This window comes from Ixodes scapularis, unplaced genomic scaffold (genome assembly GCF_016920785.2).
Source record: "Ixodes scapularis isolate PalLabHiFi unplaced genomic scaffold, ASM1692078v2 PGA_scaffold9__187_contigs__length_104089568, whole genome shotgun sequence".
Lineage (NCBI taxonomy): Eukaryota > Metazoa > Arthropoda > Arachnida > Ixodida > Ixodidae > Ixodes > Ixodes scapularis.
This window is the reverse complement of record NW_024609884.1, coordinates 94,529,455-94,550,925: the sequence shown is the minus strand read 5'-3', so window position 1 is coordinate 94,550,925 and position 21,471 is coordinate 94,529,455. Positions and strand designations below refer to the sequence as shown.

At 44.0% G+C, this 21,471-nt stretch overlaps 1 protein-coding gene and 2 long non-coding RNA genes across 5 annotated transcripts; 1 reads left to right on the top strand and 2 right to left on the bottom strand.

The window, feature by feature from the left end:
• The first annotated feature begins 1,032 nt into the window (after positions 1–1,032).
• On the top strand, positions 1,033–7,148 carry LOC115329257 (putative nuclease HARBI1). Of its 3 annotated transcripts, XM_029990791.2 has the most exons (5): positions 1,033–1,654; positions 2,396–2,448; positions 2,662–2,815; positions 5,113–5,352; positions 6,290–7,148. In XM_029990791.2, the coding sequence occupies exons 1-4, from the start codon at positions 1,269–1,271 to the stop codon at positions 5,348–5,350; spliced, it is 831 nt and encodes a 276-aa protein (XP_029846651.2). In that variant the 5' UTR covers positions 1,033–1,268; the 3' UTR covers positions 5,351–5,352; positions 6,290–7,148. The 3 variants fall into 3 exon arrangements, with proteins under 3 accessions (XP_029846651.2, XP_029846650.2, XP_029846649.2); XM_029990790.2 differs by having other exon boundaries at positions 2,396–2,815; positions 6,293–7,148; XM_029990789.2 differs by having other exon boundaries at positions 2,396–2,815.
• Positions 7,149–8,442: 1,294 nt separating this feature from the next.
• On the bottom strand, positions 8,443–10,846 carry LOC115329258. The gene is made up of 3 exons (XR_003920081.3): positions 10,799–10,846; positions 9,213–9,549; positions 8,443–8,982 (listed from the first exon to the last, which is right to left on the bottom strand). It is a non-coding gene; the product is annotated as an uncharacterized LOC115329258 (long non-coding RNA).
• Positions 10,847–16,852: 6,006 nt separating this feature from the next.
• Positions 16,853–19,921, bottom strand: LOC115329260. Its single transcript, XR_003920083.4, has 2 exons — positions 18,447–19,921; positions 16,853–17,037 (listed from the first exon to the last, which is right to left on the bottom strand). It is a non-coding gene; the product is annotated as an uncharacterized LOC115329260 (long non-coding RNA).
• Between the last annotated feature and the right edge of the window lie 1,550 nt (positions 19,922–21,471).

Below are 21,471 nucleotides of genomic sequence, written 5' to 3'. Positions count from 1 at the left end.
TGATGCTTATTGGGCAGTCAGAGGTTTCTGCTGAGAGAGTTTTGTCGACAAATGTTAAATTTTTCACCCGCACACGGATGGTGATAGATATCTCGGGGGCCGCTTTTACGTTTGTTCTGAGCATTCCTTTACACATTGGTATATTTCAGCGTCTGTGCGGCAACAAAGCGATTTAAAACCTGCAAATAAATCACGGGTTGTCAATTGCTTCCTTCGGGAAATAGCAAACGCTCACAATTCAAGCTCGCGTTTGATTTCGTGGCCCGTGGGACGCGATTTCTATCAGAAAATCTACTTTTTTTCCGTTCGGTTCCGCGACACATTGTAGCAGACGAACCCTCGTCGTCTGCTCCCGCTCCTCGCCGGCCCCGCCGGAGCAAGGCATGACGGGATTGCATTTTGGCGCACTCCCGATTTTCTCGGTGCAGCGAGTGCATGCACGCGTGGGGTGTCAGCGCTGAAACGAACTCGGAGAGTGCAACCACTCGTGGAGTGCCGGCCGAAACGAACCCGTTCCACGCTGCGAGTGGGCACGCGTGGGCACGAGTGCCGTGAAACGAACTCGCTATTAGTCAGCATTGAGTGGTGCAGGAGACTTCCTTGCCGATTTTTTTTTTTTTTTTTTTTTTTTTTATAGTACAGGGTGTCACAAAAGAAAATTTACACGGTCTTTTTCACCGCAAAAAGAAACTAGGCATCGCCGAACGCTCATTCTCCGCCCAAAGGTAGAGCTAGAGGTCACAGGGCCCGTTTGCTCGAAGCTGGTTAACTCTAACCGCGGTTAAAAGTTAACCGCGTTTCCCTACCTAGGTACATGCGAGTACCTAGCCGCGTTCGACAAAAACTCAACGCACAATTTCTCCGTGTTTTATTATTATGCGGTAGCTCCCGCCACCTTCCGGTCGAAGCAAACAATAGCCTTTTAAGAAACGTTTTTTGCTAGTTTTGTCTTTATTAAGAAAAATAAAAACAACATCGTATCACAATGTTTCTTTTTATGCATGAAAATATATATGTACTTTAAAACACAGCATAAGTTTGCAGCGTTGATTTCGGGTCTGGCAACGGTCTTTATAGATTCGTTGTTTTTGGTTGTTTTGTTCTCCGTGTTTTGCGACGCACGTTTCCCGCGCTTTAGTTATCACCTGATTTTCACTGTTTGTCTTCTCCTGCCGTTTGCCCAACCGACCCTCCGACTCGCTCGCCGACTGACTACCGGACTGACTGACAACTGATTTGCGGACGGATTGGTGAAGATAAGGGACGCAATGTCGACTGTGACGCGACGCCGACATCGAAGAGAGCGCGTGTTCGCCCAGTACGCTGTTGTGATGATGGGACGGCAGCGTGTGTTCCGTGACCGCTTGAACCCTTTGGAGGAGTTCGATGAGGACGAACTGCAGGAGCGCTTTCGATTCGGTCGCGCGGGCATTGTGTTCCTCGCCGACACACTGCGCCCGGACTTGGAGCGGCCGACGCGTCGCAGCCGCGCCCTTTCTGCAGAGCAGCAGGTCATTGTCGCCTTACAGTTCTACGCCACGGGGAACTTCCTCATCACCGCAGGGGACTACATCCGTGTGCACGTCTCCACTGCTTCGCGGACTGTGAGGCGGGTGACTCAGGCCTTGGCACGTCGTGCCCAAGACTTCATAGGGTAAGTGGTCTGGAGCATCTCTGGTGCGTCCCGATATTAGGCGCATGTGCAGGCCAGTTTTCCGAGAAAAAAAGCCTGGGCCTAGATTGCTCGATGAGCAATCACCATTATTTCAGAAACCCTTTGTATAGAAATTTCGGTGCGTGAATTGTGTTCGCTGAAACCCCCGAATTCGTTAAAGGTGGTCTTCTCCGCACACCTATTCTGCAATTTATTTACGGCGCACCACCTGCGCAATGACCCTTTCGTTTTTGTTTCCTAAGCTGTAGGCTTGCTAGCCTGAATATCTGCCAGCGCATCGATCCCCACGTATACTGGTACCTCCCTAAAGGATCATTAGAAGTGTTGCTTCAGCACTCGATATTTGTTTTTTGGTAATGAGCGTGACATGCAGACCAGTGAACTGGGCAGTAAAATTACACGAACCAACTGGAGTGTACAAAATGACTCCCTTAGTACCTATTATTGGTGCAGGTGCAAATTCAACTAATCTACAAATAAAGTAGGAGTGCAGACATTTACAAACAGCCTGGTTTCTGCACTCCCAACTATGCACTTGTTGCTACTGAGCTAGTCTTGCGGCTACTGAGTACTGTCATTGTGCAGACGAGGCTTTTATTGCTCACTATTGATGACAATGAATGATAGCTGTGTTATTTTGAAGCATGTGATCATAACAACAAAACTGTCACTGTTAATGTCATAGTGCTACAGACTCACTCAAATCCATCTACAATGCAGGTGGCCAGGTGAAGCTGAGGGTCATGCCTTACAACAGGCCTTCTTTGAGATCGGTGGGTTTCCTTCGGTCGTGGGTGCTGTTGATGGCACTCACATTCGGATACAGGCACCACAAGTGCATGAGGAGGTGTACGTTAACCGCCATCTGTACCATTCAATAAATGTACAGTTAGTGGTTGACGTCTTTTACCGTATCCGCAATGTGGTTGCAAAATGGCCTGGAAGCACCCACGACTCTAGGATATTCACCGAGGGCTCGTTGTCAGGCAAGCTGGCCGATGGCGTTTACGAGGGCCTACTGCTTGGAGACAGCGGCTACACCTGCAAGCCATGGCTGATGACGCCCTTCCTGTCTCCGTCATCAGCAGCGGAGGTCGCCTACAATGCGTCACATAGCACAATGAGGAGCATCGTGGAACGGTAAAGCCAGGCTATGCGTCCTGGTTCGACGGTTCAGTGTTTCGGTACCTTGAGGCACCTAACCTTTTTTATGTGGTTGTGCCTGAGCTTTACATTTGTTGCCATTTTTATGTTCTTGCATAGTAGGCTACGGCTGCTCAGAAGCAAGGAGAGGAAGGCGTATCTCTACTATACCTTATTTATACTACGGGCTATAACCTACTGCCATAGCCTGAAATGTTTATTCTAAGGTTAGCCAGCATTGTGGGAATGAAGAACATCAATTCACAAAATTCAACCATTAGCCAGTTAACTCTATATGTCACAATAATTGTTATATTTCATTTGCTCTTTTCTGTATAAACTCCAGAATAGAAGTTAGAACTTCTCTGAAACATATCCTTCCTGTATGACTGGGTTTATTAACCTACAGGTTTTTACTAGCTGTTTACACATTTCAAACAATAGCAGTTAATTTTTTTTGTTACTCTATATTGCCTAAATGTAAAGCAATTCTTAGAAAAAAAAAACAGCTTGCAATGTGAAAAAAAAACACTGGCTTAGGCAGGTTTTGTTTTTAGACAGTTTGTGTACAGACTTATTCAAGCATATCTTATTAAATACTGCTTATCTCAAACTGCAATTTTCCTTGCAAGTTTTTGCGAAGAACATTTTCATTATATCTGTGATAGGATTGCTGCGCCATTTGCGCCAAAGTGATTACCCTGCTACGTCCTGCTACATTTAACAAAAATGTGAGAAATTTGCACCAACGTAGCACCAAAACTTATTTTCATTTTAATAATACTGAAAATATAATAGCTCGGGCTTCGCTGCCCGGCCGGACCGTCACGATATGCTTACGCAAGTTTTCAGGTTTTCAAAACTTTTGATTATAGTCTCGTATACGATACCATTCCATCACATTTCGTATGAATGACAGGCAATATCTGGAAGTTTCGCAATAATTTTTATGTTAGTCATCTGTTCATTCTGGAGGGTTAGCTATAGTCCGTTGCAACCTAAGAACGAAGGGCGAGGGTAAGACAGGCCGGGGAGGAGGAAGCAGACGGAACGCTAGAGAAGAGAGGGGGAAACCTCCTTCTCTCTTTAGCGTTCCGCCTGCTTCCTCCTCCCCAACCCGTCTTACCCTTGCCCTTCGTTCTTAGGTTGCAACGGACTATAGTGTCGTTGAATGCGCTTTTCACCACGCACCGGTGTACTGCAAAGAAGCAAACACCACGGAGTAGGCATCGCAACTTTGTATGTCTTGCTTCTCTGCAGCGGACCCTGTGTTAAGGAGAAAGCTCTCCTCCAAAGTGAGACTCAACACAATTCCTGAACACAACTTCGGCTCGTAAATATGATGGATTACAAGATCCCGGCGGCACCCTTTCCAATTTCGAGATTTAGTAAGGGTACTTTGGTATTGCAAGAGCATTTATATATGCTCTTATGCATGTTTATTTATTTATGCCAACTCATTTGTTTAGCTATCAATTTTCTGTAGGTGCGAGTAAATTAGAACTAAATTGACAGGAGCAGTGGATGAAATCTCAGGAAGAGCCTGAATGAGTTCGGCGGGTTTGTTTTTAAGTTTCGTTCACATGCCGTTTTTGCTCTGAAGTTCTACAGATAAAATGTAATTTATGTTGATAATCAAATGATAATTGCTTTGTTTTTTTATCTCATTTATAAATTGCAGTTTTATTACAACCTCTAGAACTTGAAGGAAACATCAGTTTATGTCACCAATGTTATTGTACTAATTTAGTGGCATTCAGTACCTAAAATAACCATTTAAAGGAGTTTGTGCTGTCCTTCATCACTCACCTTCTTGTTACCCTGTCATGGTGCTTCTCCACGCAACTGAACGCTATAGTTTTGTGTTTGAGGAACTCTTGCTGCGCAGTTGATGCTAACAAAGGTTTGAACGTATGTGAGAAGGCAACGTAGACTTTGCCCTTTAGTTGGACAGGCCGAAAAATTAATCTTGACGTGATGTTTGCATTGGTATCAATAAAAATGAATGTGCGCTTATGCTACAAAAGTTCTTTTTGTTGCACCATAATTGACTTTTGTCTGCTCCAAGGGCTGCTCCAAAATGACTCAGACCAATCACATCACTGAAATCTTTAACAAAATCTGCATTTCATTACTATGTTAAAATATTCCAACAAAAATATTAACTATTAGGCATAATACCATGTTTTCGATGGGCTGGAGCGATGATAGACATTGCATGCCGATCTCATTAGATGTTCTTATAAACCACTTCAAAAGGATAACAGATCTTGCTCTATTTATACACTGTGCAGGACAATAGGCCAGCTCAAGCGGAGATTTCATTGCCTCCATGCTGAGTTGAGGATGCAGCCAGAGAGATGCTGCAACATCACTGCTGCCTGCTGTGTCCTGCACAACCTGGCCAAGACATACCCCTGCAGCATGCCAAGGACTGTCCTCCCCGAAGAGGTTCCCGTCGAGCCCGTGGCAGCGGGCCGTGATGAAAGCAACGAGGCTCGGGATGCCATCGTCAGCCAGTTCTTCGGTTGAGCGTAAGTATACCAATATATTGCACATGCTGCTTTGCATGGTCTTGAGTACCAGTGCATTCTGCTTGTTTTTAATTGGTCAAACATTGGAATACCAAATGTTGTTTCTGCGTTAGGTTGGAAGAGAGTGGAATTTTCGCCCACGCCGTCCCCACATATTACGCTTGACTACTGCTGCCGATTACCCCGGCGCAGCGGGAACACGAATACCATAGGCTATGGTTCAGGGAGATACGAAGATAAATTAGGCAAATGATAAAATTAGCCAGACGATCTTCCGATGAGTACATGCAAGGCAGGCTTTTAGTCTTAGCGGCAACTGAGGCGCATACGAGGCTGACGGCGGTACGGACAGAGCACACGGAGATGGATCAGCAGTCAAGATTTCTTGAGCGTCGCAACTATTCGTGCTGTGACAAGGAACTAGAGCAAAAACCCTGCAAGCAGGCGGAGCCGCCGTTAGTTCTCGATAAGCAGATGAAAAACTTGTCTTCGCATGACACGTTTCGGCGCACCGATATGTTTGACGGAGCAAATATACCACATGGTTTCAAACAGGCTCGTGATTGGACCCGGCGGCGTGTAGCATTGGGCTTTAGTCCATCGTAGGACGAGACAGAGTATAGCAGATCTGAATCTAGAAATATACAGTTGCAAGTAAAATGGATTTTATTTATCAGCAGCTGTGTTGGCTTTGTCATATATATATACATTCAAAATGAAAATTAAAAACAGCGTAATATGTCAATGTTTACTCTTCTCCTAATTGTTTTTTTAGCAATTTGATTTCCAATTCTGCACGCTGTGTTTCCAGTTGAATTAAATTTTTTTGGTCCTCTAGTAATTTTTTTGACTGCTGGTAGAACTCCTCGGCAGCAGTTGCTGCTGCAATTGTTGCCGTGGCAGCTTGCTTAACCATTTCTGTGCTCTCCTTCTCCAGCAGGAGATTAGCTCCCTCGAGCTGCTGCTGCCTTTCTGTCTCCTGCAAGAAGCGCTGTGAAGCCTCCCGGCACCAACGTCGGCTGTATGGCACATTTGTTGGAGCCCGCTGCACCGCCTCCAGCGGCCGACTCTCGTGCAGCACTGCCGCACTTGCTCCGCTCCCAGAGGGACCAGGCTGTGGATCTATTCCCCTGGAGCTGTCACTGCGACAAATTCATGTGTAAAAAGTGGTCAGGTTTTGTTCTTGTCAGCATGGGCAAAGAGAACACACTGTGCAAAGTTTGTAACCCTGATAAAGACACCGATGCTGCGCCAAAATTCATTCATACGGGTTGGTACAGAGGACAAAGTTTGTGAGCCAAGTTGGTTTATACACTGACGCACAGGCTTGAGGTCGGAGCGCAGTGTTGTTACTTCTTGCACAATTGCCCAGTACATGGTGTAGGAAAATGTGCATTTGGTTGTGAAGAGCACACAGCTGCATTCTAAAGGTTAGAATGCAGCTGTGTAGCTATGCGATTAACAGTTCATAAATTTAGTGGTCACATGTCCAGTCAAACCACAGTGCACTGCACATTTATAGGACAACTTCAAACATTACAGCACATAGCTTCACTGGTATTGATTTCACTCACACAGGTTACCATCATGGGGGTAGTTAACTTCTTGACCAGAATGAAGTTAATGTTTGAGCCAATTTTCCTAAGTTGGTAAAACAAGCAACAGGATGGTTGTACTGTGTGTGATCTTTTAATTTGCATATCGAAAGCGTGCTACAGTTAGCATTAAAGAAAAGCCATTGCCACTTTGTTGCATTTAATTTCTATAAGATGGTAATAAACAGCTTTACCACCTGATTTCTCATTGCATGCCGTGTTATTGCATGAATTTGTAGCTTCGGTGAAACTGTTTCAGCCTTGTTGAAAATAATTAGAAATGTGGTAGCGCTGGTGCCTCGTCAGATCTTAGAGTGCACTCTGGAAGACGGTTTCGTGACTTATATTTCGAACCGCCTTTGAGCTTTTGTTGTTGAAATAGAACTGAAGCCAGATTCCCGGAACTTTCTTACGACAAAAAAGTTAGTAGATTTATCTTATGACAAATTTACGAACTTTTAAGTATTCCCGAAGCACAAAGATCGTAAGTTTTGCGCAAGCTACGGATTTCGTCAGAACTTGCGCAAAACTTACAAACATTTTGCTTCGGGAATACTCAAAAGTTTGTAACTTTGTTGTAAGAAAGTTTCGGGCATCCGGCCTCTGGTCTTTATATAAAAGTACTCGGCAGTAATGCCATTCAAATGGCAACATGCCCATCTTCTTATCATCATTTGTCCTCGTCTTTTAGAACCTCGCCTGGAACGACAGTTCTGCATTACTGTGACCGGTTCCTTAAAATCATTTACTCTTCACACAATCGGGTCTAGAAACCAGTCACCTACTCTTCCGTGTCACCTATGGTGGCCTCCAACCCGCACAGGTTGGGCGAGTCCTCGCCGATCACTTCGAGGACGGCCTCGACGAGGGGCGTCAGGACGTGGGGGTTTGGCCCAGCACCTATGAATTAAGGCGTAGTAATTTCGTCTCGACTCTTACTTACTCGAGTTACGAGCAAAAACAGAGGAGGTGGGGTTCACTGTTCAACCAAGTATGTAAATGGAACTTTCATGGGAAAATTAAAATAAACAAATACTGCATGAGACATTCTTTTAAACATTCATTAACTGCTAGATAACACTGCTGAAACTGTGGACTGTGTAATCGTGCAATTTTTACTTTCTTACAGTTTGGCCTGTCGGCCTCTACCATTGTGCTCTCTTATAATCTGTTTTAATATTTTGTCCGAAGTTTTGGGTCTTCCACTAAACTGTTTTACAAGTTCCATACAGCCTGTGCAGAACTTGTACATAAACTGGAATAAATTGTTTTCTGATGCTGTAACACTGCTTTTGCTGCTGTTCAAGGAAGGTGAAAAGTCGACTCCCAGCAGAGGGCAAAGGTGAACGAATATACAAATGTCCACATTCACGTTTCTAGGTTTGGTTGCTCATGTATTATCACTAAAGCAATGCAATATCTTTTGAACTTAAGAACACAATGAACTTACCGGTGCGCTGTTCATGCTTCTTGAATAAGCTGTAGAGTTGTCTAGTCTTTTCTAGGAGGTTTCTCCAGCACTGTTGTAGCTGGTCTGGGGTGCGCAAACAGCCCATGGCTCTGTAAATTTCGTCACCGTAGCACTGAACTTGCCCATAATTTGATGTTTCCTCTCCCCCACTGCCCGAATTAGTTCTAATTGTTCATCCAATGACCAATTCCTCTGCCGTTTCATGGTGATGCTTGCATTCGCCTGACTCATTTTAGATTTCAGATTGGTTGTGATCGTCTGCTACGTAATTATGTCTCTCTTTATAATCCTAATAAGACATCTAGTTATCTGAAACAAAATAAATTGAAGAAAGACAAGCGCAAGAGAAAATATGCACACTTCTTTTCCGATAGAAGCTTTGTTTATTTTCCAGTTGTACAAGTTCGCAGACGACAGTACCGAAGTTCGATCGAATGCCGTGCCGGCATCCGTGCCGGCAGCTTCTGTTGAGGTAACGGATCTTTGCTTCTGAGGGAAGTTTTTAGTTTGCATCTTGCCTTCGTTGAACCGTCGCTAAAGGGGGTCGTCGGTGTTGTGGATGCGCTGCAAATACAAAACACGACGAACTGTACTATAAACCAGACTCCGCGATTAGAGGCCGTTTTTCGGAGAGAGATTTGTTGCACTAACATGCGATTGGGGCTCGAGGTAGGTTTTAAAAGTGAAAAAAAGAAAAGAAAGCTGGACGTTGATTACAACGCAAGTTCTGCTGACATGAAATTTTGATAGCGGTACAATCTCATAACTTTCTCGTGAAACATCGCGGCACTTACCTAGGATATACGTTTTGAAGATCCCGCTGACTCTTCAGAGGGCGGTGCGTGATGTTATTCAAACTCGACGAAACCAGTCAGGCGTGGCCCTGCTCCCACAGCATGCTCGCCGTCAACTCCGACAGTAGACTTTGTGTTGAAATGTCATTTTCGTGACACGAGGATGACGCATCTTCGTAAAAATAAATGTTCCCAAGCGTGACGAGCGGCCGTAGCAGCCATATTGGACATATTGTCTGATGCTAGGTACTATTTTACTCCGGCGTCCCTACTCTGCAGGTCACGTGACCTAAAATTCCCCCTCGTAGGGAAATCCAGTTAACCGCGGTTAGTTAACCTAGAGCACTATATAGCTCCTACGGAGCAGAGTAGCGCAATCCTTTGAACCCCGTGTTTTGCCGACAACATGGCCGACAGAGCAGCTCGGCGCGAGTCACGTGGTACTCAGGGTTCCAGGAGGCGGCCAGCCCTATGGGAGAATACATGGAGATCGACACAACACGGCTGATTAAAAAATGAACGGCGAGTTCACACTTTTCAAAACTAGTGTGTCGTGAAGGTAGTAAAGCACTAAACATTTTATCAAAGTTTTAATAATATCGGATGCGTGTACAAATTTTGAGAAGGCAATTTCCAAAGCCATGGCGTTTGAAGCAGACGATTTTTGCTCTCAGCGGAGATGGGCTTTTCGGGTTGGCCGGAGCGGGTCACGTGAATGGTGTGACGTCGCCGTGTCGTCTGCTGCATGATGCCGCTCAGGCAATTTTTAAAAAAAAGTCACGTCCTTGCGGGGCACGAAACTTAGCGCAAATTATTCTAAAATGTTCCATTATTATGTCAAAAATGATTGCCATTCCGTACATCCCCACAATACTGAAGAAATAACGATTTTCTCACGTTCTCCATGCATTTCTGACCGCAGTTGGAACCTCCGGGTGTTCGCCACTAGTCGCCGAGAGGCGGCGTTCTAGATTGCGCTACTCTGCTCCGAAGGAGCTATATAGTGCTCTAGTTCCAACTGCGGTCAGAAATGCACGGAGAACGTGAGAAAATCGTTGTTTCTTCAGTTTTGTGGGGATGTGCGGAATGGAAATAATTTTTGACATAATAATGAAACAGTTTAGAATAATATGCGATAAGTTTTGTGCCATACAAGGACGTAACTTTTTTTTAAAAATTGCCTGAGCGGAATCATGCAGCAGACGACACGGCGACGTCACACCATTCACGTGACCCGCTCCGGCCAACCCGAAAAGCCCATCTCCGCTGCGAGCGAAAATCGTCTGCTTCAAACGCCATTGCCTTGGAAATTGCCTTCTCAAAATTTGCACACGCATCCGATATTATTAAAACTTTGATGAAGTGTTTAGCGCTTTACTAACTTCACGACAGGCTAGTTTTGAAAAATGTGAACTCGCCGTTAGTTTTTTAATCAGCCGTGTTATGTCGATCTCCATGTATTCTCCCATAGGGCGGGCCGCCTCTTGGAACCCTGAGTACCACGTGACTCGCGCCGAGCCGCTCTGTCGGCCATGTTGTCGGCAAAACACGGAGTTCAAAGGATTGCGCTACTCTGCTCCGTTAACCAGCTTCGAGCAAACGGGCCCAGATGCCAAAGTTTCAGCCCGATCCGTTCATTTAATCAAAAGTTAAAGTGATTTTCTGAAAATTTCAATGGGAAAATGGAGCCCATTTTTGCCCGTTTTCGGTTTCTGGTGCCATAGAGCCCCACGTGTTTGAAAACTCCGTCGGCCGCCATTTTCCCATTGAAATTTTCAGAAAATCACTTATAACTTTTGATTAAGCTATCGGATCGGGCTGAAACTTTGGCATCTGGTTGTGACCTCTAGCTCTACCTTTGGGCGGAGAATGAGCGTTCGGAGATGCCTAATTTATTTTTGCGGTAAAAAAGACCGTGTAAATTTTCTTTTGTGACACCCTGTACTTTTGGCAACGTATATGCATAGTTACACGCGCTGCACGTGCTGGTGTCTGCAGTAGTAACTGTTCTAAAGCACAAGCCTAAAACAAATTTTGCCTTGCATGCGCGTTCGTCAAGCTTTAATATGATTATTTACTTATAGGCATATACAGTTATAGGCATATACAGTTACTCTACGCTACTCCAGAGCCGTGCGCTACTCTGCTCCGAAGGAGCTATATAGACGCTTTGCAGCAGCTGTGCATGGACGCCGCCATAACTGACCTTCAGTTTTTGTTTCCTCTTATTCCGTTTATTTCACTTCATCATTACCATAGCAGGCCAGGTTATTGCCATATTAGATTCAACTGTGTCCTTTTCTAAAGCATCGGCATTTGTGAAGGATCGTCAACTATACCGTTTTAGTTGCTCGGCATCTCGGTAAGACAAGAGAAGGTCAGTAATGGCGGCTGTAATTTCGCGCGTGTGTAAAGCGTAGCTAGACCTGTGCGCCGCCGCGCCGCGCCGCCGCCGCCGCCTGTTTTGCTCTCGCCGCCCTGCGCCGCCGCCGGGTTCCCCAGATCCAGCACGCCGCCGCCGCCGCCGCCGCACAATAAATCCGGCGCGCCGCCGGCGCCGCCATCTTTTTTTTTTTGTAGAAAGAAGGGGTATTGGTGTTTTTTTTTTTTTTTTTTGCTGCTTCTATATGGGGTTTACGTACTATATTATGCATAAAAAATGAATAGATTGTTTTGCCTTTCATTTTTACTCCTGTAAATATATCAATAGATGTAGAAGTTCCATAAATAACGGAGACACAGGACAAAAAAAAAAAACGGACAAAACAACAAGTCTCAAACACCGTCTGTAGTTTATTTGAACAACGAACGTTGTTACATATCCCTCAAAACCCTCACCACCAAAAAAGAGACACCTCCCCTTCACTAGGTCACCGAGAGCCGGACACTCAGACAGAACCCATATGATTCATGATTCAGACATATCTAAATGATTTACACCACCCTGATGACCTCGCTTGAGGGCTGACCAGCCACATGCGATAACAGGCAACTCCAGCTCCAGCACAACCCTTACAATTCTGAGAAAACAGACACAAAAAACGCTTCATATGACTGTCCAATGCCAAGGACGGTGTGCTTGCTCAATTACCAGAGGTCAAAATACGCATGGTCTCTCTCAGAACTCTCCTACCATTGCTGATTGTTGGGCGAGTGTGTATTGTGCGTGAGAAAACATGATTGCGCTTTAAGACATAGACAGAGGAAGAACACCACAGAGCGCTTACTTTCAGCTGATTTAATCCAAGCGCCTCAGCGTAGATACACACTGCGTCACCACACCACATCGCAACCAATCCGTGGCCCCGCCGCGGACTGCAAATAAGCTATCTCTTTTTCTGCAAAGTCAATTGAAACCACGCATGACTGCAGGTGCAAACCATTATTTGCTTCCTCCACTGTTCTCGCTAGGCACACAGATAAGACTGTTAGAGAGATAATTGAGGCGGACGCCATCAATAGTTCCGGCACGTGTTGTGCACGTGTTTTATTCTGGCACCCCTGAGGACTACTCCGAAAAGGAGGTTAACCTTTCTAATTTGTGCTGAGCTTTAAAAACTAAATTTACACCGAACCTCTCTGCCATTGATATAAAGTTATGAGAGATTCCAAGGTAGTAAGGCACACACACAACATTCCTTACAACCGGTTTTTTCCACAGGAGCCGGATTAAACGTACGTTCCTTACACCTAGATAAAAACCGACACCTTCTGCCAAACTCAATTTTCGTTCACAACCATTTGAACAATTACACCAGGATGGGATTGTTCAAATGGTTGTGAACGAAAATTGAGTTTGGCAGAAGGTGTTGTCGGTTTTTATCTAGAAATGCCTGACAGGAGTGGAGCAACAGCCCATTGTCACTCAAAAACTCTGAGCAATTGATTGAAATATTGAATCCGCATCATGGGAGAAGGTGCGATGTGACAACTGTAGACATCAAGGACTTACGTTACTCTATGGATAAGTCGGAGCTGCTAATAAGGGTCAGGAGGTGGTGTGATGATAATCTAGTGAAGCTGCAGTCTGCCAATGGGATTGATGTAGATAGTTTTATCAGCATTCTGGAGTTTCATTTAGAGTCCACTGCCGTAGACTTTGATGGTTCTCTTTTTATTCAAAAACAGGGTGTGTGTATCGGGTCGTGAATTGCTCCAGTGTTGTCCGAGATTTTTTTTAAACGAGACTTATGTACACGTTGACACGGTTGTGCGGTCCTTGTCGATTGGACCGCAAAACCCTGCCATCGCAACAGTCAAATTAAATACTTATAGACCTACTGTTGCACACGGAAAAGGGCCTGTGCTGGATGTACGGCAAGGAATCAGCCAAGCCTCTGTTGGCAGCTGAGAGTTGTCACTTGAAAATAGTTAAGAGTGGTGTAATTGCGTCTGCGATGGATAACGCTTGTAAAGAATCCCGTATGTTTTGGGTTGGTGAGGTAGTTGAGTTGCAAAAGATGCGTCGTTTGGAAGCGGGCCATCACAATGATGTAATTGTCAGAGTTGTGCTCAAGGTGCTGAAGGTTTAATCCGGCTCCCGTGGAAAAACCGGCTGTGAAGAATGTCGTGTGTGTGCCTTACTACCATGGAATCTCTCATAACTTTATATCAGTGGCGATCGGTGTAAATTTAGTTTTCAAAGCTCAGCACAAATTAGAAAGGTCAACCCCCTTTCTGGTGGTCTTCAGGGGTGCCAGAAAAAAAACATAAGAACCCAGATGTAACTTTTCAGGCAGGAGTGGTGTAGGGACCCTCTCATTTCGTCGAAACTCGTTTCGTGGAATTAATTATCGCAGACAACATTTCATGGGCACACGTTTCACGGACGCACGTTTTGGCAAATTGCACGCTGTAGGGACATCTCGTCACGCGTGTATCATATATTAGTAAGGGTTCTGATGGAGTTGCCTGTTATCGCATATATGGCTGGTCAGTCATCAAGCGGGGTCGTCTGGGTGGCAGGTTAGTGTGACCATGAATCTTTTGGATCTGTCTGAATCTCCGGCTTTCAGTGACCTACACTCTAAAAAAAGGGTGTATTCTTACACCTTTTGTCCCATATAAGACACCCCAAAACTTCAGACGTCGATCTGACGGTACTAACTTTCACGAGAGGCTTGATAGCCGTGTGGTACAACTTATTAAAATAGCTAATGTATGTTTTACTGACTACAAAAAATAATAATAATAATAATCGGGGCTGCGAAACATCAGTGTTTTCTTTCTGTGGTCTTTGATACGTACTTTAGCTATTTAATCAGTTATATCGCTCCGTTATCAAGCCCCTTGTAAAACGTGTCGCCGTCTGTGCGCTGTGCGTCAAACTAAAGTTTTGGGGTGCGTTATATGGGACAAAAGGGTGTATGGTGATACCCTTTTTTTTAAAGAGTTCTTTTTTGGTTGTGAGGGCCTTGACGTATATATAAGAGCGTTAATTCCTTATTCAAATAAACTGTTTATTTTTTTATTTATTTATCAAAGTACCCTCAGGGCCCGAAGGCATTACAGAGGGGGAGAGCACATACATGAAACAAAGATGTTCGTATACGCGACGCGAAGTCTTACGAGATTTGGTTGTCGGAGAAAAAAGCGATGATTTTGGCACTGGAACGTGTACGTCTTGATAACATATATATAGTAGAATCCAGCTACATATATCTTAATTCTCCACATAAAGGTGGAAATTAGTAATGGTTCGCAAGGAGTCGGACTCTTTTTACTGGAGTTCTTGATGTGAAAACGGGTATAAAACCTGTGTTTGAGACTTGTTGTCTTGTGCGTTATTTTTATCGTTTCGTGTCTCCCGTTACTATGGAAGTTCTTCACCAGCTCGCCTGTGTTTTTAAAGTGTTATAACGGAATGAACGGTTTTGTAGACCGCAAAACGATTTAAATGAAATTTTTGTGAAATAATTTGATACAAAAGGGCTATATTCGCGTCCGTTTTTCAGGCTTCTTTCAAACGTATTTTATTTTGATCCACACGCCTGGCTTGTTCCTGTCACATCGTGTTTCTTGGGGTCCTTCTTTCTCGTTTCCACGCCGGGATCCAGCATCGGGGGTCGAAGTCGAGCCCCCATCCGGTCGAGTCGGGGAGGCTCTCCTTACCGGTCTTTGCCGCCAAAGTATTTGCTTACACTCCCGAGCTCAAAATCCTTGCACCCTCGCACATTTTGTAGATGTTGTCATGATCCTCTGTTATGCATATATCCATCGTGGAGGGCAGCGTCGGCGTGATGCGCTTGTAATCGGAAGATCTGCTGCGGAGCAAGGCGAGTTGGTTGAAATCGACGTCAATCGCTGCAGGTTGTTCGTGAAACAAAAAAAGAAAAAAAAGAAAGAAAAGAGCTATCGTGCGGCAGCTTGGCGGCAATCCGGTGTGCCTTGCGGGGTAAACCTGGAAATGGTGTAGGTTTGATTGTTCACGTTGGTGATGAATTAAGCCCACTGAACGCAAAGATGGCTACAAGACGGCTAAAAGACGTCTTGGCAAGATGTACAAAACGTCTTGTAGACATCCTGACAAGACGTTATATAGCCCAAGACGTCTTGAAACGTCTTGTAGCCGTCTTCTAGTCGGGCTAACGCCCCGTCTTTCTTGGGCTACAAGACGTCATGCAAGATGTCTTGAAGAACTCTTGAAGACGACTACAGGACCTCTAGATAGGTCTATTTAACATCTTAAAAAGGGATATAAGATGTCTTTTAGCCATCTTTTTCTTAGCTCATGCACCATTATTTTGGCTTACAAAACAAAATGTCTTAAAATTTGTCTTGGCAAGGTCTACGAGACGTTTTGTAGACATCCTGGCAAGACGTTATATATCCCAAGACGTCTTGTAGCCGTCTTCTAGTCGGGATAATGCCCAGTCTTTCTTGGGCTACAAGACGTCTTGCAAGATGTCTTGAAGAACTCTTGAAGACGACTACAGCACCTCTAGATAGGTGTATTTAACATCTTAAAAAGGCATATAAGATGTCTTTTAGCCATCCTTTTCCCAGCTTATGCACCATCATTCTGGCCTACACAAAAAAAATGTCTTAAAATTTGTCTTGGCAAGGTCTACAAGACGTTTTGTGGACATCTTGGCAAGATATTATATAGCCCGGACGTCTTGAAACGTCCTGTAGCCGTCTTCTAGCCGGCATAACGCCCAGCCCTTGGGCTGCAAGATGTCTTGCAAGATCTACCATAGACGACTTGAAAACTATTACACGACACCTAGTTACGGCCTGGATATTTTAATCCCAAAAAGCCATAAGGCTTTGAATAGCTAAACTCCTTATATAGTGGTAAGGACGAGTACTAAGCCGATTCGTACTGCAGCGACTGACTATGTGAGAGGGCTAACGTCAAGATACAACCATGACTTACCATGGCAATCAAGAATTGCAACACTAATTAGTTGCCTTAGCGGCTTTCAGTCTCTTGAGTCAAGTCTTTGCAATATAGTCGAGCGCTGTTGCAAAAATAGGCCTTTGCACCAAGCTGGTGTGAATAAAATGACATGGTTAACATAGCAAAGCATAGCTATTGCATGTCTGTAAGTACACCACATATTGAACACCTGTCAATCGCAAGCTCTCAAGTGACACAGCCATAGCTGCGCACCAGTAAGCAAATGATTTTTCTCCTGTTCAAGAACTGTAAAAACATGTTTATTAGTAAAATACGTACGTAAATATAATTGAAGCTTTCAATGCACTGCTTATTAGTTTTAGAACAATAAGAAATGAAATAATGGCTTGCAATCCAGATGACTTGTGGAAGTTTCCAGCTGACTCATGGAAGTTTCTTAACTCTCAGACTCGTGGAAGCTTCCTGCAATGAAACGAAAAGTAAATTTTCATGAGTTTAATATTCCCTATTGTTCCCAGTTTTATAAAGGTATCAAGTGTCTAAGCATGCATTATATAATGTACCCATAATGTGCCCATTGTAAATACCCCATGTTTTGCTGCCTATCAGGAATTTTCAAGATATTTCGGATATAAAGCTAATTTCAGAAACAAATTTTGTATGACACTGCTAGAAGTTTCCTGCGAAATTTCAAAGCAGCCCAAAAATGACTGAAGTTTGCTATAGAAGAGAAGTCCAGAAAACTACTTTTAAGATTTGAGAATGATTCTGCTAGCCAAAGTACACCTGCTAGCCAAAGTACACCACAAGACCAACATGAACTAGTACTTTGTTTTTTGCAAAACAAGGTAAAAAAAACAAGGAGCAATCTACAAAGCAATTATTTGCAATAGTATGCCAACAAAGTGACTCTATGATGTTTAAATGCAAATGCCGACCAATTTTCCAGACTCGAAGGCAACCCGAAAAAGCAGTCTAAAAAAGCTATTTTAAAGGCCGACAACCAGACTCGAGATTCTGCAAGGCAGAAGACCCTCCTCTCCACGCCTTCGGGCGAGGGAAGCGAAGGATGGAAAGAAGGGACCAAGAGGGGCGGGCATGGGTGGAAAGGGTAGGAGGGAGAGGAGGAAGCGGGCGAAAAGTGGAAAGCGCGAACTGGTCGTCGGTCTTTAACTTAAATGAAAAAATTCCATGCAACCTCTGCATGGTATTGTCCACTTTCCACTTGTTTGATGCCAATATTAAGTTCTCATGCAACTTCCACTTCATACTGGTCGCTTTCCACATGTTTGGATGATCGCAGTGCCAAGCGTTGCTGAGGCCATTGCTGCCGCATACAGTAAAGATAAAGCTGGTATGATTTGGAGGCTACATTCAGCTGACCAAGCTCGCTTTACTGCAGCACCTATCTGCCAAATATACTCGCTCGAAGAACACGGGAAGAATGGTGGACAGTAGTTCTTCTCCTGGTCGCGGTAGGGAAATGCAAACACGAGAAGATACAGAAGTATGGCCCCCAGATGGCGGCTATGCTGGATATAGTGGAACTGGAATATCTGACCGTGGCCCAATCTAGCTTTTTCATGCGTAAGACGGGGATTCGAGGCTACGAGACCAAACAACCAAAATGCTTGCAATGAAGCATACGGCGACTGTTTGTAAGTATAAATGGGAAAAAAAACTTCCGAAAATTTGAGCAACGAGGTGTACGGTATCCGAAATTTCAGTCAGTGCTATACATTAAGCTTCATAGTCATAATTATACAAGGCTTGTATTATTAAGTGACTTTTAAGTATGTTTTCAATTTGCCACTTCTCAGTCAGCAGGAAAAGCGAAAATGTTTAGATGAAATAATGCTTAAGTACCATACCTTTTTGTGGCGCTATTTACGCATGCTCGGCAGTTCTTCAGCCAACCCTTGGCTCCTGCTTCAATTTCTTCAAGCGTTGCACCACTCAGGCTTTTTATCAGTCTGACTGCTTCTGTAAATGGGGAAAATATGAAAATCATAACCAAGTCCGTTACCCTGGTGCAATGATCACGGGAGATATGAAAGCCTACCACCACTACAAATAGACATGGGTGAATATATGAGTGTTCTGACCAGATTAAATGATATGTCACCCTTTTGTTAATGACTACCGACATAGGTTGTGCCGATTCATTTTGCCCGGCCTGCCCCATGCACACTGCATGACACTGCTAGTGCGAACACGAAATTAGCACTTTTTCATTGCATTTTGCTCATACAGAATATTGATGCGCCCCGAATAGTACTTTAAGCTGGAGCTCAAAATTAGCACTTTCCCCCACACTAGCAATTCTGATGGCACGTATCAGTTACATAATTGAAACAAAGAAAAAGACAGCCCATTGCTTGTCTGTGCTAACTGTGACGTGCAGTGCACAACATCAGAATTTGCTTGAATGTGCCTACCGAATTACTTGTTTCAAATTCCCTGACCGGTGTTTCTCTCGAAGGAGTGCTTATACGACCGAAGAACTCTGACCTGCTATTGGTCCTATGCTCGCCATAGTTGCTAAATTATGGAGCCCAAGTGGCTCATCCCTTTTAATGGATGGTTGCCTGGTCTGCCTAGTGACATTTCTGGCAACATTACTCAGTGCAGACACGCTGCTGCACGACAGTTGGGTTTCGTTGCACACCGCCATACCACTTCCATGTGCCATTTTCCCTGATTTAGCTCTTTACTAAAACTTCCTTGACTTTTCCATATGGTTCAAAATTCCCTGACAATCCCAGGTTTTCCAGATTAGATGACACCCTGTATAATACATGAAGACGATTTACAATTTAATACAATTTATTGAAATTTCTTGTCATGTTGCTGTTGGCATGTTTCACAGTGAGGGTTGTTTTAATTATTTGGAGCGGCACATTTCTAGAAATAATAATAATAATAATACTTTATTTTGTGCTAGTGTCCAAAAACAGCTGCAAAGACCTTGTTATTGGTACACTATAAACAAAAAATTAGCTTCACACTAAAAAAACAAACAAACAGAAAACACAGCAACATGAACAAAAGTAATCGTCACCTTAAAAACGCAGCTAAGTGAGCAAACAAAATACAGGAACATCAGAGGTCTGTAGAATGAGTATATGGCATGCTAAAAGCGAAACAAAGCCCAGCACTAAAAAACAAACAAAGTATATATAGAGGTTACAATCTTTTTAGCGTTGATAAGGAATTATGTATGTGCATATATGTTCAGATCCACATCATGAAGTTTATTATACAAGTGCGTAATTCTAGACATGGGTGAGGAATCATATGGGGTATTAGGGTAAAATGGTAAAATCACTCTACTACTTCGCGTCGGTACGTGAAAGTTCAGGGATGATAAGAGTGATTGCTATCAGTCCGGCCAGAAGTTACTTTATGTAAAAACGCACATCACGAATGGTACGATTTAAGCCGAAATAGTTCACAAGTGATTCATAATTATATTAACAATGTTGAAAGTATCTGTCATAAGCTGTTCGTGCCAGGCGCTTCTGAACTCGCTCAATTTCGTTGCTCTGACTAGAAGACATTCAAGTCATTAACGAACCAAGGAACAAAATAAATGGATCAAACATGTAAAGTAGAGTGCATTCCGCAGGCGGCGACAGTCGCAGAAACAAAAACAGGCGCGGTAACAACAGGGAACTGCAAAGCAGATGACATCGGTACTCCGAAAAAAACAGTCAAAATATCCCAACAAACCACTTTTCTAATCGGTTATGTGTCCATTCAATATGTTTTATCAGTAAGGATAATAAAATAATGCATTGGCAACTGGTATCAGAAAAGCTCGTGCCACTTTTGAGTCGAAAAGATTGCCTGCTAAAGACGCCAGCTTTCGGCGCCGTATGCTCGTACGTTGGCGCAGTTGGCGTCATGACCCCTTGTGCCATCTTTTGTCTCTCTAGTGAAACGGTGGCATATTGTTTAAAGACCTTTGGCTTCATCGCATTTCCATAGGAGCTAAGCCTTTTTCTTTCTTTACTTTTTCCTCAAGTAAGCTTGCTCTTTGCAATTTTACAAAAAAAATGCACCATCCCTGAGCAACGCTGCACAAAGTCGTAGTGCGATAGGTTAAGAAACCGAATTTTGCAGTCGATTTAAAGAGCCTGGCCGCTCCTTGATACACCCAATATACAACAGCCCAATTCATCCTACTGGTCAAAGTGTTGGCTTACGTCCAAAAACATGGAACGTTGGCAGGTACCTATAGTCGGTGACAGGTCAAGAATGAAGTGAAAGCTCCTCCCACCTCTTTCCCCTTTAGCAGAGCAAACGCTGGAAAGGAGGGTGCCTCCTCTCCAGGGTTCAGTCTGCTAGAGTGGAAAAAGGTGGGAGCAGCTTCCACTTCCTTATTGACCTGTCACCGACTATAGAATGTGAGCAACCAATGTGGCTTTTATCTTATTCTGGGCTCGCTTTTGTTTTTGAATGTGTTTACCTGTGTGCCTGCATTTATTTTTTTTGGTACATATGCACGGGCGTATTTCTACCTTCACGACTGACTACATACCTCCCCTCCCCTCACCCCCCCTGCAATAATGCCTTCGGGCAGTGCAGGGTAACCCGAAAGTAAAGAGATGTGAATGTGCCTGCCATGCTCGGCAATCCCAATTCAACTCCCTCAACTGCAATCCTCGTACAAAAAAGATGCACTCTAGCAACTGCGTGGTTGACATGCCAAAACCCAAACTCAAACCGAGACCAAAAGAACTTCAGAACTATGTGGTGCGCTAACACAGAGCCATTTGCACCTGCCGGCCCCCCCCCTTTAGCTTTCTTTTTATTGACACAGAAAGTGGTGTACAAGAAAAGATGGGTTGCTCTTTTGTTCTAACTCAGAAGAGTAAATTGAAGGCTTTAGTA

Bases quoted from the DNA above. Each gene is read 5' to 3' on its own strand.
- LOC115329257 (XM_029990790.2), top strand. From the start codon at position 1,269: ATGTCGACTGTGACGCGACGCCGACATCGAAGAGAGCGCGTGTTCGCC. The intron at 1,655-2,395 runs GTAAGTGGTCTG...TCTACAATGCAG, and splicing joins CGTGCCCAAGACTTCATAGG to GTGGCCAGGTGAAGCTGAGG. The intron at 2,816-5,112 runs GTAAAGCCAGGC...TACACTGTGCAG, and splicing joins ATGAGGAGCATCGTGGAACG to GACAATAGGCCAGCTCAAGC.